Source organism: Budorcas taxicolor, chromosome 3 (assembly GCF_023091745.1).
Source record: "Budorcas taxicolor isolate Tak-1 chromosome 3, Takin1.1, whole genome shotgun sequence".
Classification (NCBI taxonomy): Eukaryota; Metazoa; Chordata; class Mammalia; order Artiodactyla; family Bovidae; genus Budorcas; species Budorcas taxicolor.
The window spans coordinates 113,573,264-113,593,179 of NC_068912.1; the positions used below are offsets into that span (position 1 = coordinate 113,573,264).

Sequence of the window (19,916 nt, forward strand, 5' to 3'; positions counted from 1 at the left end):
AATAGGAAGATCAAGCACGGAGTGTACAATATGATTCCATGCTCATAAAAAGTTAAGATACATGGAAATTAAAAAAACAAAAAACCAGCCTGCCATCTTTGCTTCCTCCCGTCCGAGTAGCCTTCACTGCGCTTTGGTCTGGTGTCCCCCCGGTCGGGGCCCGCGCCTGGCCCCGGCGGGCCCTCGGTGACTCCTGGTGGCCGCCGCCTCGGGCTTCTCCCAGCCCCTGCACCCCACCAGCCGGCGTCCCCGAGGCGCCCTGGATGCCTTTTCTCCTCTGCTCCTCAGCTTCGTGCCACTTCTTCCCTGTCCTCCTTTTCGGACCCCCAGCTTCCCCCTGCACCCGATGTTGGTGTCCTGGGCCTCTCGGTGCCCTGGGCCTCTTCTCCTTCCCCTCTGTTCCCGAAAGGGACGCCTCTACGGCGTCTCCCGCTGAACCTTCTCACGCGCCCCCATTGCACGGTCTGCCGCCGGTCCTCCGCACGGCTCCCCTGGCCTTCCCGGGCCTCAGAGTCTCTGTGTCCAAGACGAAGCACATCCTCCTCCAGGAGACCCCTGGGGTCGCCTCCATCGTCCCATCTGTGGTGCGTCCTCTGAACACTCTCATGCCCGTGACCATGACTCCTTCCTCCCAGATGCCGCTCACTGCCGGCTGCCATCCTGTAAGAGTGGAGGATTCTGCCTGCCTCTTGGTTTCACTCTCACCTCCTGCCCTCCACATGGTGGCCCAGATCGTCCTTCTAAACTCTGCAGCCTGAGAAACCACCCCCCTGATCCGGGGCCCCGTGACTGACAGTGTGCCCTTAGGGAGCTGGTGGGGCCCCGGTCAGCTACCAGCCCTGCGGGCTCTGTCTGCAGCCCTCCGCGGGCTGTGGACGCCTCTGCCCTGCCCGCTCAGACCAGCTCTGGGCCGCCCTCCCCAGCGGGAAGTGCTCCCTCCCCGGCACCCTGTGTGCTCTGTCCTCCCCTGGTCTGAGCTGTCCCTGGAGCCGACGGAGTGGTGGCCGCTGCTTGTCTGGGGAGGGTGTGGAGGAGGCAAGGGAAGGCGTTCCACTGCCTTTGCAGAGGGGTTGACTCCCTAGGACTGGGGGCACCGAGTCCCATAGGCAGGCCTGCTCTCGCCATCTCTGCCTGCTGGTTGGTGCATTTGGAGGGCATTTCCAGAGCTGCCTTAGCTGCCCCTAGCTCCTGAGCAGGATGACTGCAGACTCAAGCCTTCCCTGTGGCAGGTGCTGTCTCACCTGGCGTTGTGCGCCTCTCTGGGGGTCAGCGGGTGGCTGTGGCACCCAGGGCCGCGCTTTGGCACAGGCTGAATACCCTGCCGGGTTCTCCACCCCCCATCCCCACCCCCAGAGCCTAGCCAGGACTGGCGTCCTCCCTTTGGACCTGGGTCCAGTGCTCCCTTCCCGCTCAGATCCTCAGCACCCACCCATGTGTGCTGCAGCTCAGTCCTCCCTGTCCCTGAGGGTGAGGGAGATGCCCTGGACAGCTCGAAGGACAGAACTGGCCCTGTCGCCTGTGCGAGAACTTGACAAAGCGGTGCTTAGAGCCTGGCCTCTCGGCTGTGGGTTTGGACTCCTGGTCCTCTGCTCTAGTGGGCGTGCGGAGCCGTGCGAGCTGAGCCGTTTCCTGTGGGTGCCACTTACCGGCTGCCAAATGCAAAGCACAGCTGATTAGTCAGGGGTGTGCTTTTCTTGACCACTTTTATTTAGTTCATTGCTTTTGACTGAGTGTTAAAAATATTCTGCAGCATATCTATAGTCCTCACGAGCAGCAAATGTGAGAAGAAATGCAGTTTCTGAGAAAGCTTCAGAGAAATACTGGTCTTTATCTTTTCCCCAGCCCTTCCGCTGAAACCCACCAGAGTCTTTTTCTGAGCACTCTTGTTCTATAAATAGAACGACAGCTCTCCTTGGGTAGCCCGAGATCGCAGCTCTCATCCGCTCTCTGAAAGATGTGTGTGTGGTGTATGTGTGTGTGTGTGTGTGTGTGTGTGTGTGTTGGAGTGTGTTTGTTCTAATTTTGCTTTTCTTTTATGTGTGGCATGTGTAGGGGAGATGCAAGAAAAATACTCGAGCATTTATCCTTTAAAAAGAACTTCTTTTAACTTTTCTGGGTCTCGGCCTGTGATTTTGTTGTCTTTTAGAATTTTTTTCCTTTTTCTTTCTGCATTTGCGAAAGAGATGGAGGCGATTGCTTCCCCTGCAGAGGTAAGGAAGATGCTTGGGGGCTGGGAGAGGTGCCTGGGTCTGTGAGCGGGACCTGTGGGGTCCCGAGCAGAGGCTCGCCTCGGGGGGCGGGTGGTGCAGATACCGGGGTCTGCACCGCCGGGCGCGGGTGCAGTGGCCTGTCTTTGAAGAGCATATTGAAACAGCATCCACGTGTGCACTTGGGTCTGAAAAGAATCCTCGGACGCAGCCCAGCAGTCCTTCCGTAGCGCAGGCCGGTTTCCACCTGAAGCTCCTTGGTCAGGAGGCTTTCTCTCCGCCACGGGCCAGCACGTGTCCCTCCCGCATCGTCGGGTCATGCTGTGTTCGTCTCTCCTCAGTGACCTGGAAGAGGGGTGGGTGACCTCCTCAGAGATAACAGTGAGGGCTCCCGCCCCAGGATAAGTGCAGCCGTTCCTTGCTAGCTTTCCCCCAGAGTTGATCCTCTCGGGCGTTGGAGAGGTTGCTGTTTGTACTGCTGGGCCAGGCCCGAGGGAGCGGGGCTCTCGGGTGGACCTGTGCACGGCCAGGCGCTGGTGGGGTGTGAGGGGGTGTGTGTGTGTGTGTGCGCGCGTGTGCCCGGGGTGGGGGCGCTGTCTCCAGCATTCGCCTGTGGGGAGCAGCAGTACCTCCCGGGTTCTGTTGCCTCCCCTGTTAGGAGCTGGCTGATGGAGGGACAGATAGACAGCAGTGACCAGGTCTCGCCTCTGACGTGTTCGGGTGACGTAGGGTTTCTGTGTCTTGTTTCATCTTACGTCGTCTTCAGTGGCCGCAGGTGCCCAGATGCTTTGTACAGCCATTTAAAAGTGACGTAAAGTGCAGAGCTGCACAGGGTCAGGTGCTGCGACGAGCAGCTTCTTTGGACCGCTGTCCTTGTCCTCGAGCAGCGTTTCTGCGCGTCCTGCCTCTGCTGCACCGGGAGATGCTGGGCTTAGCTCTTGCTGGGAGCCCGGCTCTGGTGTCAGGGCACCTTGTTGCTTAGTTTTGACTGTTGGCTGCTCCAGGTGGTCCAGCACGTCTGCTGACCAGGCAGGACCCTGAGCACTTGGCTTGTAAGTGGTGCGGCTCCGGGCTTAGGGTCTAGGACGCTGCCCTGTTCTGGGTGTGTGTGCCGAGCCGAGCGGACTGCCCTTCACCCCATGCTTCTCTCTGCACTCCTGCCTCGGTGGCAGGCTGGTCAGATTTGGGGGTGGAGGCGTCTCAGTGACGTTGCTGGTGGCACCTCTCTGTGTCGCAGTGTGGGTCACGCCTGGCCCGTGCACAGGGCCGAGGGCCGAAGAGGGGCAGGCCTAGGCCGTGGTGAACCCCGTAGCAACCTACGTCGACAGTTTTGGCAGCCGGCTCCTGAGAAATGGCAGGAGGCCAGAGAGCACGGAGGCCGGGCCAAAAACAGCTGAGAACTACCCAGCGCTGAGGCTGGAGAACATGGGTCCAGCGTGCCCTCGCCCCCTTCTGCTGACCCCCACCCAGGGCACGCGCTGGGCACACCTGGGCCTTTGGCCCCACCTCCCCGCTGCTCAGGCAGGCCATCGCCCCCTGGAGGATAGGGTCAGCCTCCACCCGCTGCCCACTCAGCTTGTCCATAGGTTGGGGTTTGCACAGAGGGTGAGAAATAGTTCTTCTGTTAGGCCGTCAGCCCATTAGAGACACACACAGATACTCTGGGCTGTCAGTGGATAAGCGCAGCACCGTGAAAACACACGCTCATGAATCCCTTTCTGTGCTTCCAGACCGTCATCAAAGAGGGGATGCTGACCAAACAGAACAATTCATTCCAACGATCAAAACGAAGATACTTCAAGCTTCGAGGGCGGACGCTGTACTATGCAAAAACTGCCAAGGTGAGACTCAGTGGGGGACCCTTGATGAGAGGAAACCTCCCGAGAAGCTGCAGGGAGAGCTGGGTTCCGGGTTCTCCCTGGGGAAATACCTTTGATTCTAGATCTCATTTTCCGAGCGCGTTTTGTGAGCCTCTGGGGTGCTGGGTCTTATGTCTTGTGAACATTGATTTTTCTAATCAATTTCCTTTCTCTTTAATGTCATAGGTCACCAGTGGGGAGATATGGGGAGGGAAAGGTCACAGAAGTAACCATGTGACAAGTAGACATCGTTCTTTTGGAAAGATTGGGGATCACTGGCTTAAAAACCCTCTTATTTTGGCCTAAAAATCTATTTTTTTCCAAAGTTTTCTGTATTTTTTTAAATCATTAAAAAAATGGATGATGATGATTGTTTTTTGCATTTGGCCGCACTGGGTCTCTGTTGCTTTGCAGGGCCTTTTTCTGGCTGCAGTGAGTGGGGGCTCCTCTTCATTGCGGTTCTTCGGCGTCTCATTGCGGGGGCTTCTCTTGTTGCAGAGCACAGACTCTAGGCCCTCGGCTTCCTTAGTTGCAGGATACGGGCTCAGCATTTGTGGTCCATGGGCTTAGTCGCCCCATGGCATGTGGAATCTTCCCAGACCAGGGATGGAATCCATGTCCCCCATATTGGCAGAGCACTTCTTAGCCACTGTACCTACACCAGGGAAGACCTTTTTTTTCTCTTTTTTCAAAACAGTTTTATAAACACTGTATAGAAACTTAATGTGTGCAACTTGATGACTTTGGAGACAAGTGTATATACCTGTGAAGCTAACTAAAAATATGCTTTAAGTGTATTGGGCTTTTTGGTGTGTGAAGAGAAGCTGTCTCTGGGCTTTCTAGCCATGATCCTTCCTCCCGTGTGTCATCTTTGTAAGATTTATAGCTGGAATCACCAGGCAGACGCCAGTGACAGAGGAGGAGCTGTTGAGAGTCTCTGAGTCACTGCCTGGCTTAGGCGACTGTGGTGTGGCACACTTCAGACACTAGTGTGTCTACAAACCTAGTTTTTGGTGTTCTGAACACCAGTCTTTGTGTTCAGATGCTAACATTTTAGTATTATTAATAAAAAAACTGGAATCTGAGTAATTTGCATTTTGAGATGTATCCCTAGTGAGTTAGTACATTAAAATCTGAAACTGTACAGAGTAACTTGTTTAGAAAGGATTCTGACCACATCCTTCATTTAAAAAAAAGACAGACTCGTGTAGTTATTTTAGTTCAGGGGGCGGGGGGGAGTTACTTAAAAGGCTGAGTCTTTTCTAAGTTGCTAGTGTTTCCTCCAGAGGGGACAGTAAGGGTAGCAGGAGCTGGGGGGCTGTGACGGGGGGCCTTGGCGGGGAGAGTAGAATGGGGAGGGGCGTGTCCCAGGCCTGCTTCTAGACCCTCCTTTCTCTCTGGGACTAGATTGTCTCTGCTGTGCCCCTTTGTTTTCTTTCATGGCTGGGTCCCTTCTGTTGGGGTCAGTCTGTCCTCCCCTAGAATCGTTCATTTTAGCCAATACCTTTCTCCCCAAGCGTGCAAGGTGGAGAAAGGAAAGCTGAGAGGACAGAGGACCTCCTCTCTGGATCCTGCTCTCAGGTGGACTCATGGGAGGACGTGTCTCTGACTTCACTGGCGCCGGTCACTAGGGAGCTCCCTGGACTTAGAAAAGGTCTTGAGCTTCCCCGTGAGCCCTGCGTGCCGTCAGCAGTGGGTCGGGTGGAGTTACTCGGGTCCATGTAGTTCTCACACGCTTGGCTGGGGTCGAGGGAGAGCAGTGGGCAGTCCGGGACGGGCATGCCTTTGCCCCCTCTGACTGTGGCCCCTGTATTCTTCCAGTCGATCATATTTGATGAGGTGGACCTGACCGATGCCAGTGTGGCTGAATCCAGCACCAAGAACGTCAACAACAGCTTTACGGTGAGTCTGTGGGCGCATACCTCTCTCGATTCCTCCGCCACCTTTGGTTTTCCTGTTTAATTTGAATGGGGTGTGTGTGAGCAGTTCAGACTTTTCATCCTTTGCCCTCTGATTGGAGCAGTTCTTGATAAATTTTGAGTTCAAGGTTCGAAATTGTGCAGTGGCTGGAGAAAAACTGAGAATTTGGCACATGTAAGCATAAAAGAATGAGAGGGTCCAAATGAATTGTTTAAACACGTTGTAGTTTGCATTTCTGTAACTGTTTTACACAGAGATTCATTTTTCAGGATTGCCGTGGAAAATTTGGGAACACAGGAAAGAATGTGGAAGCAATTAGAAAATAACCGTAATTTAGCCACCTCAAAATAGAATGTTGATATTTCTTTAACAGTTGTACACAGAGAACTGTTTTTCATGATCATTGTAGAAAATTTGGAAATACAGAAAAGAATATGGAAGCAATTAGAAAATAACTGTAATTTAGCCACCTCAAAATAGAATGTTAATATTTTAGTATACCTATTTTCTTTTTAAAACTTAACCCTCCCACCCCCATATATAGAAATTATGTTGTACTTTGTGCAAAAGTTCTAAATGCATAAACTCATGTGAGCCTGGGGGTACCCAGCTGCTCACTTTAGAGTGATTATCTTTACGTCTAAATGTCTGTCTCTTGAGCAGCATTATAGCATGGGATGACAGTGATCCTTTTGATTTGATCCTTTTGGTGAAACACCTGTTTGATTTTTTTTTTCTCTTGACAATTTATGGTGATCACTTCCCATGTTGATTGGTCTAAATGTTCATTATATTTTTTAATGTCTATACAGCATTTCTTGTATGACTTTACAATTTTGGCTTCAGGGATGACTTTAGAACCTACTGTGTAAGGTATGATTCTAATATTAATAACCGGAATAGAGTATTTTAAAATATTTTTCTTCATGTTATTAAGTAATTTTATCTAGAAATACAGTGAAAGTGAAAGTGAAGTCACTCAGTCGTGTCCGACTCTCTGCGACCCCATGGACTGTAGCCTATCAGGCTTCTCTGTCCATGGGATTTTCCAGGCAAGAGTATTGGAGTGGGGTGCCAGTATGCTTCCCAATTTTTAAAAATTCTTTTGTAACTCAGTCAAGGTGGGTAATTTTCTTCGTGTTTAGGGTCCAACATTTTGAGTTAATGTTAGTTTCAGCTACTTTCAGGTTTTATTTTATTTATTTGTTTATGGATTGATTAAGTTGTTGCTCCAGATGGGATATTCCTTCCTCCGTTTAAACTTCTACTTATTTTATTTTGGTGTAATTAACTGTGCTTGGTTTTCCTTTGTGGCTTATTGAACTAGTCAGACTTGCCTGATGGCCTCTTTTATTTTAGTCCTCATTTTATTTGGTCCATTTTTACTTTTCCTGCATTAGTTTATTTTTACTTACTGGCTGGGGAGAGACATTTTAAACTATGTAAATGAGTTGTTCTTTGATTTGTGGCTTTTAGAGTGTTTAATAGGAATAGGTGATGAATTTCACTGGAGTGTTTTGAACAATAATTTATTGTAGATGATCAGTTTGGTTTTGAGTATTTGTACACTTCTTTCAGGTTTTTCTTTTCTGTTTTTTAGCTGTGCTGGGTCTTAGTTGTGGCATGTGGGATCTAATTCCCTGACCAAGGATTGAACCCGGGCCCCTTGCATTGGGAGCACCCGGGAAGCCCCTTCGTACAGTTCTTAATAGTAAATTGTTCCTGATAATGTTGAGTAGTACAACCTAATTTTGGATTTAGAATTTTATGAAAGCATGTGTGTGCTTAACTCTTCGGGTAGGAGGTATCCTTTGCTGTGTTTTGATTTCAGAGTGCAAGCAGCCCCGTAGGATTCATTTAGTAACTTTTCATGATTTTTTGTGCTCTGGAACATTTTTATAGTTTTAGAATTTCTTGAAAATTTGAGAGGAGATAATAAGACTCTGAATAAACCTAAAAGGTTTGTTTTTAATCATAGGAACTTTTTAACTTCTTTAGTCCATTTTTGTTATTTACTTTCCCACTTACTCCACACCTTTTAATTTAGTAATATATATTTGCACTTTAAACGTAAATGTCTCTGGTTGAATCCTCTTTCACGTTTCTTTTTTTAAAAAATTTATTTTTATTTGAAGGATAATTGCTTTACAATATTATGTTGGTTCCCTTTCACACTTCTAATTTTACTTGCTTAGCTTTTTTTTTTGTCATTATTCACTTTGAAAAGAATTGTATTCGAGTAAAGTTGATTTATAATATTGCATTAATTTTTTCTGTACAGCAGAGTGATTCAGATATATATATGTTTTTCATATTCTTTTACATTATGGTTTATTACAGGATATTGAATACAGTTTCCTGTGCTATATAATAGGACCTTGCTTTATTCATTTTATATATACTCGTTTGCATCTGCTAATCCTAACTCCTAATCCATCCCTCTCCCACCATCCCCACCCCTTGGCAACCACAAGTCTGGTCTCTATGTATGTGAGTCTGTTTCTGTTTAGTAGGTATGTTCATTTATGTCATGTTTTAGATTCTACATGTGAACAATATCACACTGTATTTGTTTTCTCTTTCTGACTTCCTTCACTTGTATGATAATCTCTAGGTCCATCCACGTTGCTGCAGATGGCATTATTCCAGTCTTTTTGGCTAAGTAATATTCATTGTTGTGGAATGGAACCCCTCAACTTCTTTATCCATTCATCTGTTGGACATTTAGTTTCCTTCTCTGTCTTGGCTATTGTAAATAGTGCTGCTTTGAACATTGGGGTGCATGTTTCTTTTCACATTAGAGTTTTTTAGTCTTTTCCAGATTGATACCCAGCAGTGGGATTGCTGGATCGTATGGAGAGTCTACTTTCAGTTTTTAGGGAACCTTCATAATGTTCACCGTGGTGGCCGCGTCAGTTTCCATTGCTTCCGGCAGTTCTCTTTTCTCCACAGCCTCTCCAGCATTTGTCATTTGTAGACCTTTTGATGCTGGCATTCTGACCAGTGTGAGGTAGTACCTTATTGTAGTTTTGATTTGCATTTCTCTAGTAATTAGTGATTTTGAGTATCTTTTCGTGTCCCTCTTGACCATCTGTATGTCTTCTGGGAGAAATGTCAATTTAGGTCTTCTAACCATTTTTCAATTGGGTTGCTTGTTTTTTGTTACTGAGTTGTATGAGCTGTTTGTATATTTTGGAGATTAAGCCCCTGTCAGTTGTATCATGTGCAGATGTTTCCTTCTAGTCTGTAGGTTGTCTTTTCATTTTGTTTATGATTTTCTTTGCTGTGAAAAAACTTGTAGGTTTAGGTTTGATTGAGTCCCATTTTTTTCTTTTTGCTATTAAGAGAACTTGTTCGTAAAAAGAGAGAACTGGTTCTTAGATTATTCAACAATTCCAGTTTTTATTACCTAATTCAGTTTCTGTGTTTATATTTATTGTCTTATCTGCTTTTCACTTTTAAAAATAACTTATTAATTGACTCTTCTTATTTTCATATATATCAATAATTAAAAACCATTAGGGACTCTGCATTTAACTCTGAGTGTATTTCTGTTCACATTCCAATATTCTAAAAGTTGTTTTTTCTTCCAGTAGAAAAATGTTATTAAAGATTAATTGCTTTTTTGGTCAAATTATTGAAGAAAAATTTTTAAGTGTATAAATAACATAGGAAGTTTAAACCATCTATATTCCTATTACCCAAAGATACCTAATAATATATATTAATTGGTGTCATTCCCACCAACTGGGTTTTAGTTTTTAACCTACTTTCTTCACTTAATAATGAGCTTTTCTTATGATATCCTTCAAAATCTTGCTTATTAATGTTGCATAGTATTCCATCTTATTTAAATGTATAAGTTTAACCAGTCCCTATATTGTATTTTTTTCCTATTAAATAGCAATTTAATGTATACTTATAAATAGATCCTTTTGTATATTTCTGGTTATTTCCATAGCTTAAGTTCTTAGAAGTAGAATCCTGTTTGAGGTAGAAAGTGTGAACTTTTAAAAGGCTTTTGAAAAGTAAATGAGGTAGTGATACATGTTACAGCTTAGATGGGCCTTGAAAATATACTGAGTAAAAGCCAGACACAAAAGACCACATATTTTATGATCCCATATACATGAAATGCACAATAGTCAAATCTGTAGAGACAGTGAAGAGTGGTGGCCAGGGGCTGTTGGACGGAGGACTGCTAATGGGTACCGGATTTTAGTTGGGGGTGTGTGTCAGAATGTTCTAAAATTAGATAGTGGTGATGGTTGCACAACTTTATGAATATGCTGAAAACCACTGAGCTGTATACTGTAAAAGGCTGAATTGTACAGGAATTATGTCTCCATAAAAATAATAGGGCACTGTGCTCTGGTACGATGTGAATTACCGTGGAACTTTGTCAGCCTGGTTGGAGAATGAACCCTGATTTATACCCTGTCGCTATGGGAAAACGTGTTCAGGGTGCCGAATAGTTGACTTCCAGATGTCGAGCTCGTTCCTGTGGGGGCAGTCGTGGATGATTCCCAGCCCTCGGGGCAGAGGCACTGTTTCTTTCACATTTACTTTAGATTTTGTTAGTGCTGTAAAAACTAGCTTTTCATCTGAGCATGTACTGAAAGGACATAAAAGCTTAATAGTGAGGCTCCCTAGAAATACTCCAAGATAAGAAGACCCCCCCCACCCCCCCGGCCCTTAGCAACCCGTGAGGGCATCTGGAATTTGGGGATGCATGGTGGAGTATTTGGAGCCACTTGACTGGTGCCCAGTTCCCCGAGGCATGCTTCCACAGAGAGTTGGTAGGTTCTGGGCACTCCCTCACTTCTAACTTCCTGCAGTGTTTTCTGTCTGAACTCTGAACCTGTCCCTTCCCGTACAGCACCCTGTAGGAATCTGCGTGCAGGTCCTAGAAGGCAGGGCCTGGCCTTGGACTTTGCCAGTGCCTGGTGCCATGTGCTTGCGGAAGTGAGTGCAGAATGAATGAATGTATTTGCCCAGAAGCTACTTCAGTTCCTGGAATATCTCATTTGGTTTTCCAGCTATTCCAGTAGTAATTTCCGAATTCCACAACTTATACTAAAATTGCGTGCCTGATACAAACAACTGGGCAGTGAAAGTCACTGTTAGCGTGAATCAGCCAACAGATGGGAACCTTTTGTATCTGGCAAAGAATGAGTAAATTTTGCTCCACATTAACAAAGACTCCATTTTAATTTTTCCCTAAAATGGTCAAAGAATTGTCTCATAAAGACATAAGCACCTGAGGGACAAGAGTCTTCCAGGGGAGATGGAAGGAAATATTTGGGGGAGAGTAGAGAGTTATCTTTCCTGGTGGTTCAGTGATAAGGAACCTGCCTGCCAGCACAGGAGACAGGGCAGGGGATGGTGTTGATCCCTGGGCGGGGAAGCTCCTCTGGGGAAGGAAGTGGCGAACCCCTCCAGCACTCTTGCCTGGGAAATGCCATGGACTGTGGAGCCTGGCGGGCTGCAGTCTAAGGGGCCACACAGAGTGGGACATGACTTAGCGATTAAACAACAACAGAGATTTTTATACAGGTTTGATGGAAGAAATGCTAGCAAGGAGACTTTTGCAGCTGGAAAGGGGTCTGCTTGCCTTCTGTTTAAGAACAAAGTGAAGTTGGGATGCAGCTAGAGACACAGATGTGGCTTTAGGTTCTTGATAAGGTGGAGCTGTGGCCACGGGAAATCTCAGAAGATGAGAGTAGACAGATTCCTCTGCGTTCTCACCTTCAAGTGGGATCACCCCTTAGAAGGCCAGAGAGCATAATGGCAGCATGAAGAAAGGGGATTTGTCAGCCTCATGTCCCAGCCTCTGCAGTAGCATGAAATGTTTTCGATAATTAAACATGTTAATGTTAATCTATGAAAACTAAAAGGCTTTCGGTATATTATTGCCAAATGGCTTTTAGAACTTCTATGAGTCAAACTTCATGAAGTGGTTTCTGTCCTTTCACAAATGCCATTGGTTAAAATTTTATAACATCTGTGCCACTTTGATAAAAATGGAATGAGGTCGAACGTTTCTCACAGTCTTTGGCCATTTGTATTAATTTCTTTTTGAGCTGATTCTGTATGTGCTTTTGGATAGTCAGCTCTGTATTTGGGGGGGGCGGTTGAAAATTACCCGTCTCTTTCTCTAAGTTTGCCCTCATTGGCTATGCTTGCTTTAGTGGTTCCCTCCTACCCTCCTTCCCCCTTTTTTAAAAACTAGGTTTCATACACCAGTAGTAGGCAAAAGTTGTCAGGGAAAAATGTTTCTCATTTTCCCCTTATACTTCTTTTCTTTCCATTATCTAACATGGGATAATTTAGAAATTATTTCCAGCCTTATCACAAAATTTACAGATTTGTTTTGAAGGTATATTTTAACTACTCTAATTCTTCAAAGGAGTTTGTCAAAGCAGCATTTCTGCTTTACCGAGTTTGTATATTATAAATAATTTTAAAAATTGAAAATGACTTCCCAACTGAAAAGCGCACAAGTGAGTGGGCCTCTGCAGCCACTACCCAGATTCAGTGGTAGAATGTGTCTAGGCCCCGGGAAGCTCCCCCAAGTGATCTTGCCCAGTTGTCCCCCTAGCCCCCTCCAGAGGAGCCACCATCCTACAGCTGATATGCTGGGTTTGTGTCGACTGTTTTAGATGGTTGATGTAAATGAACTTGCATTCTTTTGTGTCTGCTTCTGACCTGTGTGTTTCCACAAATGTCCCATGTGCGTTTGAACAGAATTTGCACTCAGTAGTTCTTGTACGCTGATTAGGACAAAATTTAATCATTTTCCTCAAATCTTTTATAAACTTCTGACTTGCTTTTCTGCTTGTCCTTGAGCTATTGAGTGAGATTTATTAAAATCTTCCACTATGACTGTGGACTTACCTGGTTTTTGCTTTCATCCTGTTAATTTTTGCATTATATATTTGCAGGCTTGTTATTAAATGCATACAAATTTAAGATTATTTTATATTCTTACTAGATTGACTCCTTTATTATGAAATAAACCTTTTGTTTCTTTTAATGTTTTTTGCCTTAAAGTTTACTTTGATGTTGCTTTTAGCTGCAATACCTTTATTTCAGTTAGTAGTTGTAAGTAATAGTATAGAATTTTCCATCTTTTTAGTTTAAACCTTTTTTGTTTATATTTAAGGTTGTAAGTAGCATGTAGTTGTATGGGTTTTTAAATTGCCTGTTGGATTATTTAATTGGGTGATGTCTTCCATTGGTTTATGTTTAATCTGTACTTAGTTTTAGATACTCTTTTATTTGGGTACAAATCCAGTGTATTATTACTTGTTTTCTCTTTGTCTCACATTTTATATTTTTTGTATCTTTCTTTCTAAAATGGATGAATTATTTCATTTTCTTCCCTCTCTAATTTCATATACATATTTTAGTGATATTATTTTGCAGATTGTAAAATATGTCCTTGACTTATTAACTTCCCATCCAGATTAGTGCTTCCCAGACAACGCAGAGATCTTAGAGCCTTTGAACTCTATACCCTTCATTAAGGGAAGCCAGTGGCTCAGAGGTAGAGTCTGCCTGCAATGCAGGAGACGCAAGAGATGCCGGTTCAGTCCCTGGGTCTGGAAGATCCCTGGGAGAAGAAAATGGCAACCCCCTCCAATATCCTTGCCTGGAGAATCCCATAGGCAGAGGATCCTGGCAGCCACAGTCCATAAAGTCGCAGAGAGTTAGCCATGACTGAGCAGCTAAACACGCATACTCTTCCTTGCTCTTGAAATTTAAATTAATTTCTGGTACTTGAAAAGGAAGCTTCTCTGTAGTTGCCTTTCACCTTTCTGCGGTTTGTGATATATCTTAATTTTACATATATTTGAAATTTCACAGGACATTATTGTACAGTCAGCAGTCACTTAGGTTTGCAATGAACATTGCCTTTTCTGTTGCCATTCATTTCTTTCTGTATTTCTGTGATCCATATGGGGTAATATTTCTTCTGTGAAAAACTCTCTTGAATATTCCTTTAGTGTTGGTTTCTATTTTTGTTTTGTTTATTTCATCTTTCTGAAGGATGTTTCTGCTTGTTATACAGTTCTAGCGTGGCAGTCATTTTCTTTCAGGAGTCTAAAAATGTCATTCCATTGTACTGTAGCTTCTATTATTTTTAGTAAAAGTAATAACTTGTCCTGTTGTTTTCCCTTGCATGATAATGTATCTCCTCCCCTCCCCTTCCAACTATTCTTAAGATTTTTCTTTTCCTTTGGCATTGTGCTGTTTTACTATGGTTTTTCCAGGCATGGTTCTCTGTATTTATCTTGCTTAGTGTTCTGGCAGTTCTGAAATCTGTAGCTGTGTTCCCCTTCTCTTGTCAGTTTTGGGGGAAGTCTTGGTTATTAGCTCTTCAAGTGTTGCCTCCTACCCATTATTTTTTCTTCTTATTTCTGTGACTTTTTTGTTACCTCTTTCCCCTGACTTCTATGTTTCTTGTGCTCTTTGAAAAATATTTTCTGTTTTCTTCATTCTAGGTGTTTTATTATCTTTCTTCTGTGTTCTTAGGTGTTTCTTGTCTGTTGTTAAATCTGTCTGGTGAGTTTTTAGTTCCACTTATTTTCTTTCAGCTCTAGAATTTTCAGTTGATTTTTTAAAAAAGGGCTCAAGTTCCATGCCAAAAAACCCTCTCCTTGATCTTGTCTTTAATTTCAGTGAAAATTTTAAGCATATTTCAAAGTCCATGCCTGAAAACTGAAAACGTCTGGTTCTACTCTGGGTTTTTTTAATTGCCTGGCTTTTTTCTTGCTTTTGTTCCCTTAGTGTTTCCTCCTGGAATACCTGTCAATCTTGGTTGACAGACATTGTCTGAAAAGTGAAGACAGGTTTAGGCTCAGGATGGTGGTCTCTTCCCAAAGAGAGGATTGATTAATCCTCTGCTTCTGGCCGGTGGGCACAGGAGCAGCAGGTCATCTTAAATCCAGTTTGTGGTCGATCGGATTTGAATGTGGGCTTCACTTTTTCTGACTGACTGATCAGTCTTCACTTGCTCTGCTTCTGTGGGTTAGTCCCTAGGATTCTCGGTGTTTATCCGTTCTCCGTCGGTTTCTGAATGCCATCGTCTCTGCCAGCCCTGTGGTGGTGTTCAAAAGCTCTGTTCAGCTTCTCAGCCCCTTTGGCTTCCGCTTGTGAATTGGCACTTGTCACTAGTTTGTTTTTTTCTGTATCTTGTCACTGCATGATATTTATAAGTATCTGACATTAAGATCACTCACTGTATACAAACAACACAAGGTGTATAGCCAATATTTTATAATAACTATAAATGGAATATAACCTTTAAAAGTTGTGAATCACTGTGTTGTACACCTGAAACTTACGTAATATGGTACATCAGCTATACCTCAATTAAAAAAGAAAAGATCACTCATTATGAAATGTGAGAAATGTTAGATCCCATTTACTTGAAAGATAATGTATTTACTACAGGGAATAAAATTTGGTCTTTATTGCAACTTAGGAAATTTGTTGCTCAGTCTTCTTAGGACCTTACTTTTATCACTTGATCTCCCACAGACTGATAGTGAGGAGTTAATCTCTTTCAAATGCATCCTTTTCTTCTCATATTTCTAACAGTTCTCACCTGCTCTGTTTTTGAAGTTCTTTTAAGCACGTAAGTAAATGTTAATACCCTCATTACTGAGTAGTCATCTATTAATAAAGTCACATCTTTTTTTTATACTGATTAATCTTTGCCATGACCTGTACTCTGTCTGATATTAATATTGCCATACTTTCTTTCCTTTGTTCACAATTTAATTGACATACTTACTTCCCTCTTCCACCCTTACTGTTACCTTTATATTTCCTGGTTATTTTAGATTTAATCCTTGTAAACAGTAGACTGTTAGAAATTGTTTTAGTTCAGTATGGAGCAGTCTGCTAGTAGCAGTGAACCTCAGGCATTTTCTGCTTGTCAGGACTTTGGCATGTCTGACTGCTGTGTGTCCGTGCCTGACTGTATTGTGAGTTAATGCTTTCTTGGTCCCTCTGTTCTGTTCTGCATTTTTGTGAGTGGTATGTGCACCATTCACCTTTGTTTTTGATACTGATTTGTGCTGAATTTTTCCTTTTTATTTTTTACACATTCACAGCACACAGATTTTCTCATGATGTCTCTGCTTATGGCCAGCCCACAATGGTGACATCATTTTTCAGTCAAGCTTTGTATCAGACAGTGTTGAGCCACATAGCGCATGCTACCCAGTGCTTTGCTTCACCAGTTACTCAGTTGTTCCTTTCAAACTAAGACATTGAGAAAGGACTGAATAACAAGGAAGTAAAATAATGGAGAATGCTCTGCTTTCCACCAAGGAGCCAGAACATGGTATTTCTCATCAGACACCTCCCAACAGCACACTGTTCTCTGTTGCTGGCGTTGCGGGGGAGGCATCGGAAACTAGCCTTCATGTTGTTACCATCTTTGAAGATATCTGTACGTTTCTGTTTGAAATCTTGTAGGATTCTCTCTTTGTCCGGAGCAATATTGCTTTTTGCTCACAAATTTGTCTTGATATGTAGAACCTGCTGGTTTCCAGGCTCTGTTTTTGGTTTTCCAACTTTGAAAAATAGTCTTTTCTCTGTAATTCTGGTTCATGTGCTTTGTCTTGTTCTTTGGGAGTTCGACACATTCATTCGCTCATTGTTTCAACATCTTTCTGTACAGGGTCTCTGGGACCACATACCATGCCCAGTGATAACTTTCAGTGGTGAGCAGAAATGGAGAAGGGCTGTTTGTCATCGAGCTTGTATTCAAGGGGGCTCAGTGACTCACAGTGAGGTCTAATTACAGGTTGAGACTGACAATATGTGTGGAAGTAAGGCTGCGTGGGAAGTATGATAAGCCGGGTCCCCACTGGTCTGGCGGAATGGTGGGGAAGACCGCCCCTGAGGAGGTGATGTTTTAACTGAGACTTGAAGAATGATTAGTGGAAAGTCACCTGAACTGAACAGAGCATGTGAGTTTGTGCACGTGTGTCAGAATTGTGCCTGTAGGAACTTTGGAATGGGTTAGGTCCAGGGCCTAGCATGTGCGAAGGTCGTGCGGTGGGGGCTATAGTTTGGACTGTACAGAGGGGTGAAGGACGAGCCGTGCGGCCTGCTGAGGCCCAAGGGAGAAAGACCACAGGTGCGGAGTGGATTTGGGACATAGTCCTTCAGCCTGTCCATTCAATAGTTTCTCTTGGCAGGAGTCCCAGACTTGCAGTATTGGAATGATTTGCTCTGACTGCCAGGTGGAGGGTGAAGAGGAAGAGGAAGGACAGGCCTCTGGTTCAGGGGATAGGGGGTGGAGAGTGGGCAGCGACATGGGTGCCCTCAGCTTGGCCCAGGGCGAGATGGCTGAGGCGTCAGGTGCTCCGCTTCCGAGCAGCAGGCCAGGTAAACGAGCTGCAGGGTCCAGCAGGGGCCAGGGGCCTTGGGATCGTGCGGGGGTGCGTGCATGCGCGTTCCATCTTCCATGTCTGTCATGCTTTTCTGCGTTGTTTAATTTGTTTTCTCTAATTCTGTTTATCAAATTGTATAATTTGATACAAATTTAATTGCATTTCTTAGTGCTTCTACGTGTGATTTTCACCCCTGTTCCAGCATAGCTTTCCTGTTCTTTTTACTTCGTTGTTATCTGGACTTATTCTTGTTTGATAGAGAAAGTATTTTAAAAACGCTTTCTGTTTAGCCTCATCTTTGTCGTGCCTCGGGAGGAGATTGTCCTTTGAGCACCTGCATTTGCTTTTGGATATCCGGAAGTTTTCATGGACTTCAGCTGTCCCCCTCCCCATCCGCCATCTCTGGGCTCTCTTTAGTGATTTCAGCTGTCTTCAAGTCCTGCATGGCTTCTTTATCGTCTTCCCGCAGTAGCCTGGAGCTGTGGAACGTTCCAGGAGTTGGGGCGCAGTTAGGGTTTAGTGCTTTCGTTTCCTCTTTTCTTCAAGTCAGTGTCCCATCATTGGGTTCTACCTGGGTTCTATTTTAATAAACGTTTGATGGAATGTCACCACCTCCTTTAAAGTCATTTGAAGTTTTGGAAAGCAGCAGAAACAAATCAAAGCAGTGGGGCACTGGGAGACCGGGAGACTGCAGCCTCACCCCGCCCCCACCATCCCTCCCCGGTGCTGCTCTGAGTCCACCTGCTTTTGTTTCTTTTGTTAAAAGCTGTAACATAACGCCGTCTGTGAGCAAGGGATTTTTGTCTGGTTTGTCCACTGCTGACACACAGTAGGTGCCCATAGTTACATGTCAGAGTGACTCGCTCCAGGGTGGTGGGCCCTGTTCACTCTCTGACACACAGTAGGTGCCCAGAGTTACATGTCACAGTGACTTGCTCCAGGGAGGTCAGCTCTGTTTGCTCCCTGGTTTCACCCGAGAGCCCTGTGTGGACGGGCGCTGGTGTCACTGAGAGCTTCCTTCACGCTCTGAACAGTCCTGGGTGAGCGGCAGGTGCTGGGCAGTCAGGACCAGAGGCCAAGAAGGAAACAGCTCGGGCTGCAGCTGGGTCAGGATGCTGCAGCTGGGGGAGCATGGCTGGGGGGATGTAGGGAGACCCGAGGCTGAGGGGGCCGTGGGCAGCAGTGTCAGGGGTCTGGGGTCAGAGTGGTTCCTGACAGAGGGAGCTGAGCCTGGGAGGGGGGCGAGGCAGGCAAGGGCAGAGGCAAAGCATGTTCCAGGCCGCGGTGGGCCCTTTGCCACATGTATTGCGAGCCAGTAAGATCTGTAAAGCTAGTGGGTTTCATCATGGCTGCTGCAGGGAAGGAGGGGACAGGGTGGGAGTGAGGAGGTCAGACAGGTGGCCTCTTCTGTGGCCAGTGAGGGAGGTGGATGGGGACCCGGGCCTGGCAGGCAGAGGAGTTCGACCCTGGTCTCCTTGTTGCCGGCACCGCTCTTGGTCCTGCATGGTTTAGGAACGGTATGGAAGGAAGATGGGCCCTGAGCTGTCAGTGATGGATACTTGCTGGCGAGCGCCCTGCCCTGGCCTGATGGTCACGTGACGTGTGCCCTGCCTGCAGCTGATCCACACGCTCGCTCCTCACCAGGGCCGCATGGCGGCTTCCATCCTTGGAATCGTCACCTCAGACACCGACTTCATGGTGCCTGCTGTCAGAGGCCCTGGCCCTCTGAGGGAGGCAGAGTCAGAGCCAAATTCAGTTTAGTGGCGATTCTCAGGGCAGTAGGACAGAGGAGTGTTGTCTGAAGTGGGCACAGGAGCTGCTGGTGGACACAGGGGCAGGCGGATGGCCGAGCATAGACGGGGGCACACGGGCATCACGGGCTCCCCGCCCGGCTTCCCCCTTGGAGAGGGCGGCATCTCCCCGCACCTGCACCTCTGTCGGGCTGGCCACCCACCTGCCGTGACCCCTGCACTGCCCGGGGCTCTCTGGTGTGGCCGAGCGGTACCCTGAGTCCCAGGGCTGGTGGGTAGGGGCTCTGGGTCCCTGCACGGTCTGCGCTGGGCAGGTGTAGAGGCTGCTGGCAGGGGAGAGCCAGGCCCCGCGCTGTAGGGAAGGCACCCGGGGCATCTGCCTGTGTGTGTCATGACGTGGGCAGTTACGGGTTTGCTTCATTTACGGGGGAGATTGAGTGCCATGTGGGATTTCCCGACTCCGGGGTCCTGGAGGAGGCGGGGACTCTGAATGTTGGGGATTTGTGTTTCTCCGCCAGGTGTGAGACCCTAGATGGCAGGGCTGCGTTCAGTCCTTCTCTTATCTCTGAAAGCGCCCGCAGCGGGCCTGGCGTGGGAGCCGGGCTTCCAGGGAGGCCTGGGGAGCAGGGCACGGGTGCCCGCTCAGCCTCGCACCTGCTGGCTGACCTCGGGCAGATCACACTCGGCTCTGCGCCTGGGGGTCCTCATCTGGGGAGTAGGGGCGATAGCAGAACCCGCTCAGGGGTGTCGGCAGGGTAAGATGAG

At 46.2% G+C, this 19,916-nt stretch overlaps 1 protein-coding gene across 1 annotated transcript in view; it reads left to right on the plus strand.

The window, feature by feature from the left end:
- The first annotated feature begins 3,913 nt into the window (after positions 1–3,913).
- LOC128045736 (diacylglycerol kinase delta-like) overlaps positions 3,914–19,916 on the plus strand; it is a 77,863-nt gene continuing 61,860 nt past the window's right edge. Inside the window, exons 1-2 of the mRNA XM_052638193.1 lie at positions 3,914–4,048; positions 5,888–5,968. Of these exons, the coding sequence (XP_052494153.1) occupies positions 3,914–4,048; positions 5,888–5,968 (216 nt within the window). The remainder of the gene's footprint in view (positions 4,049–5,887; positions 5,969–19,916) is intronic.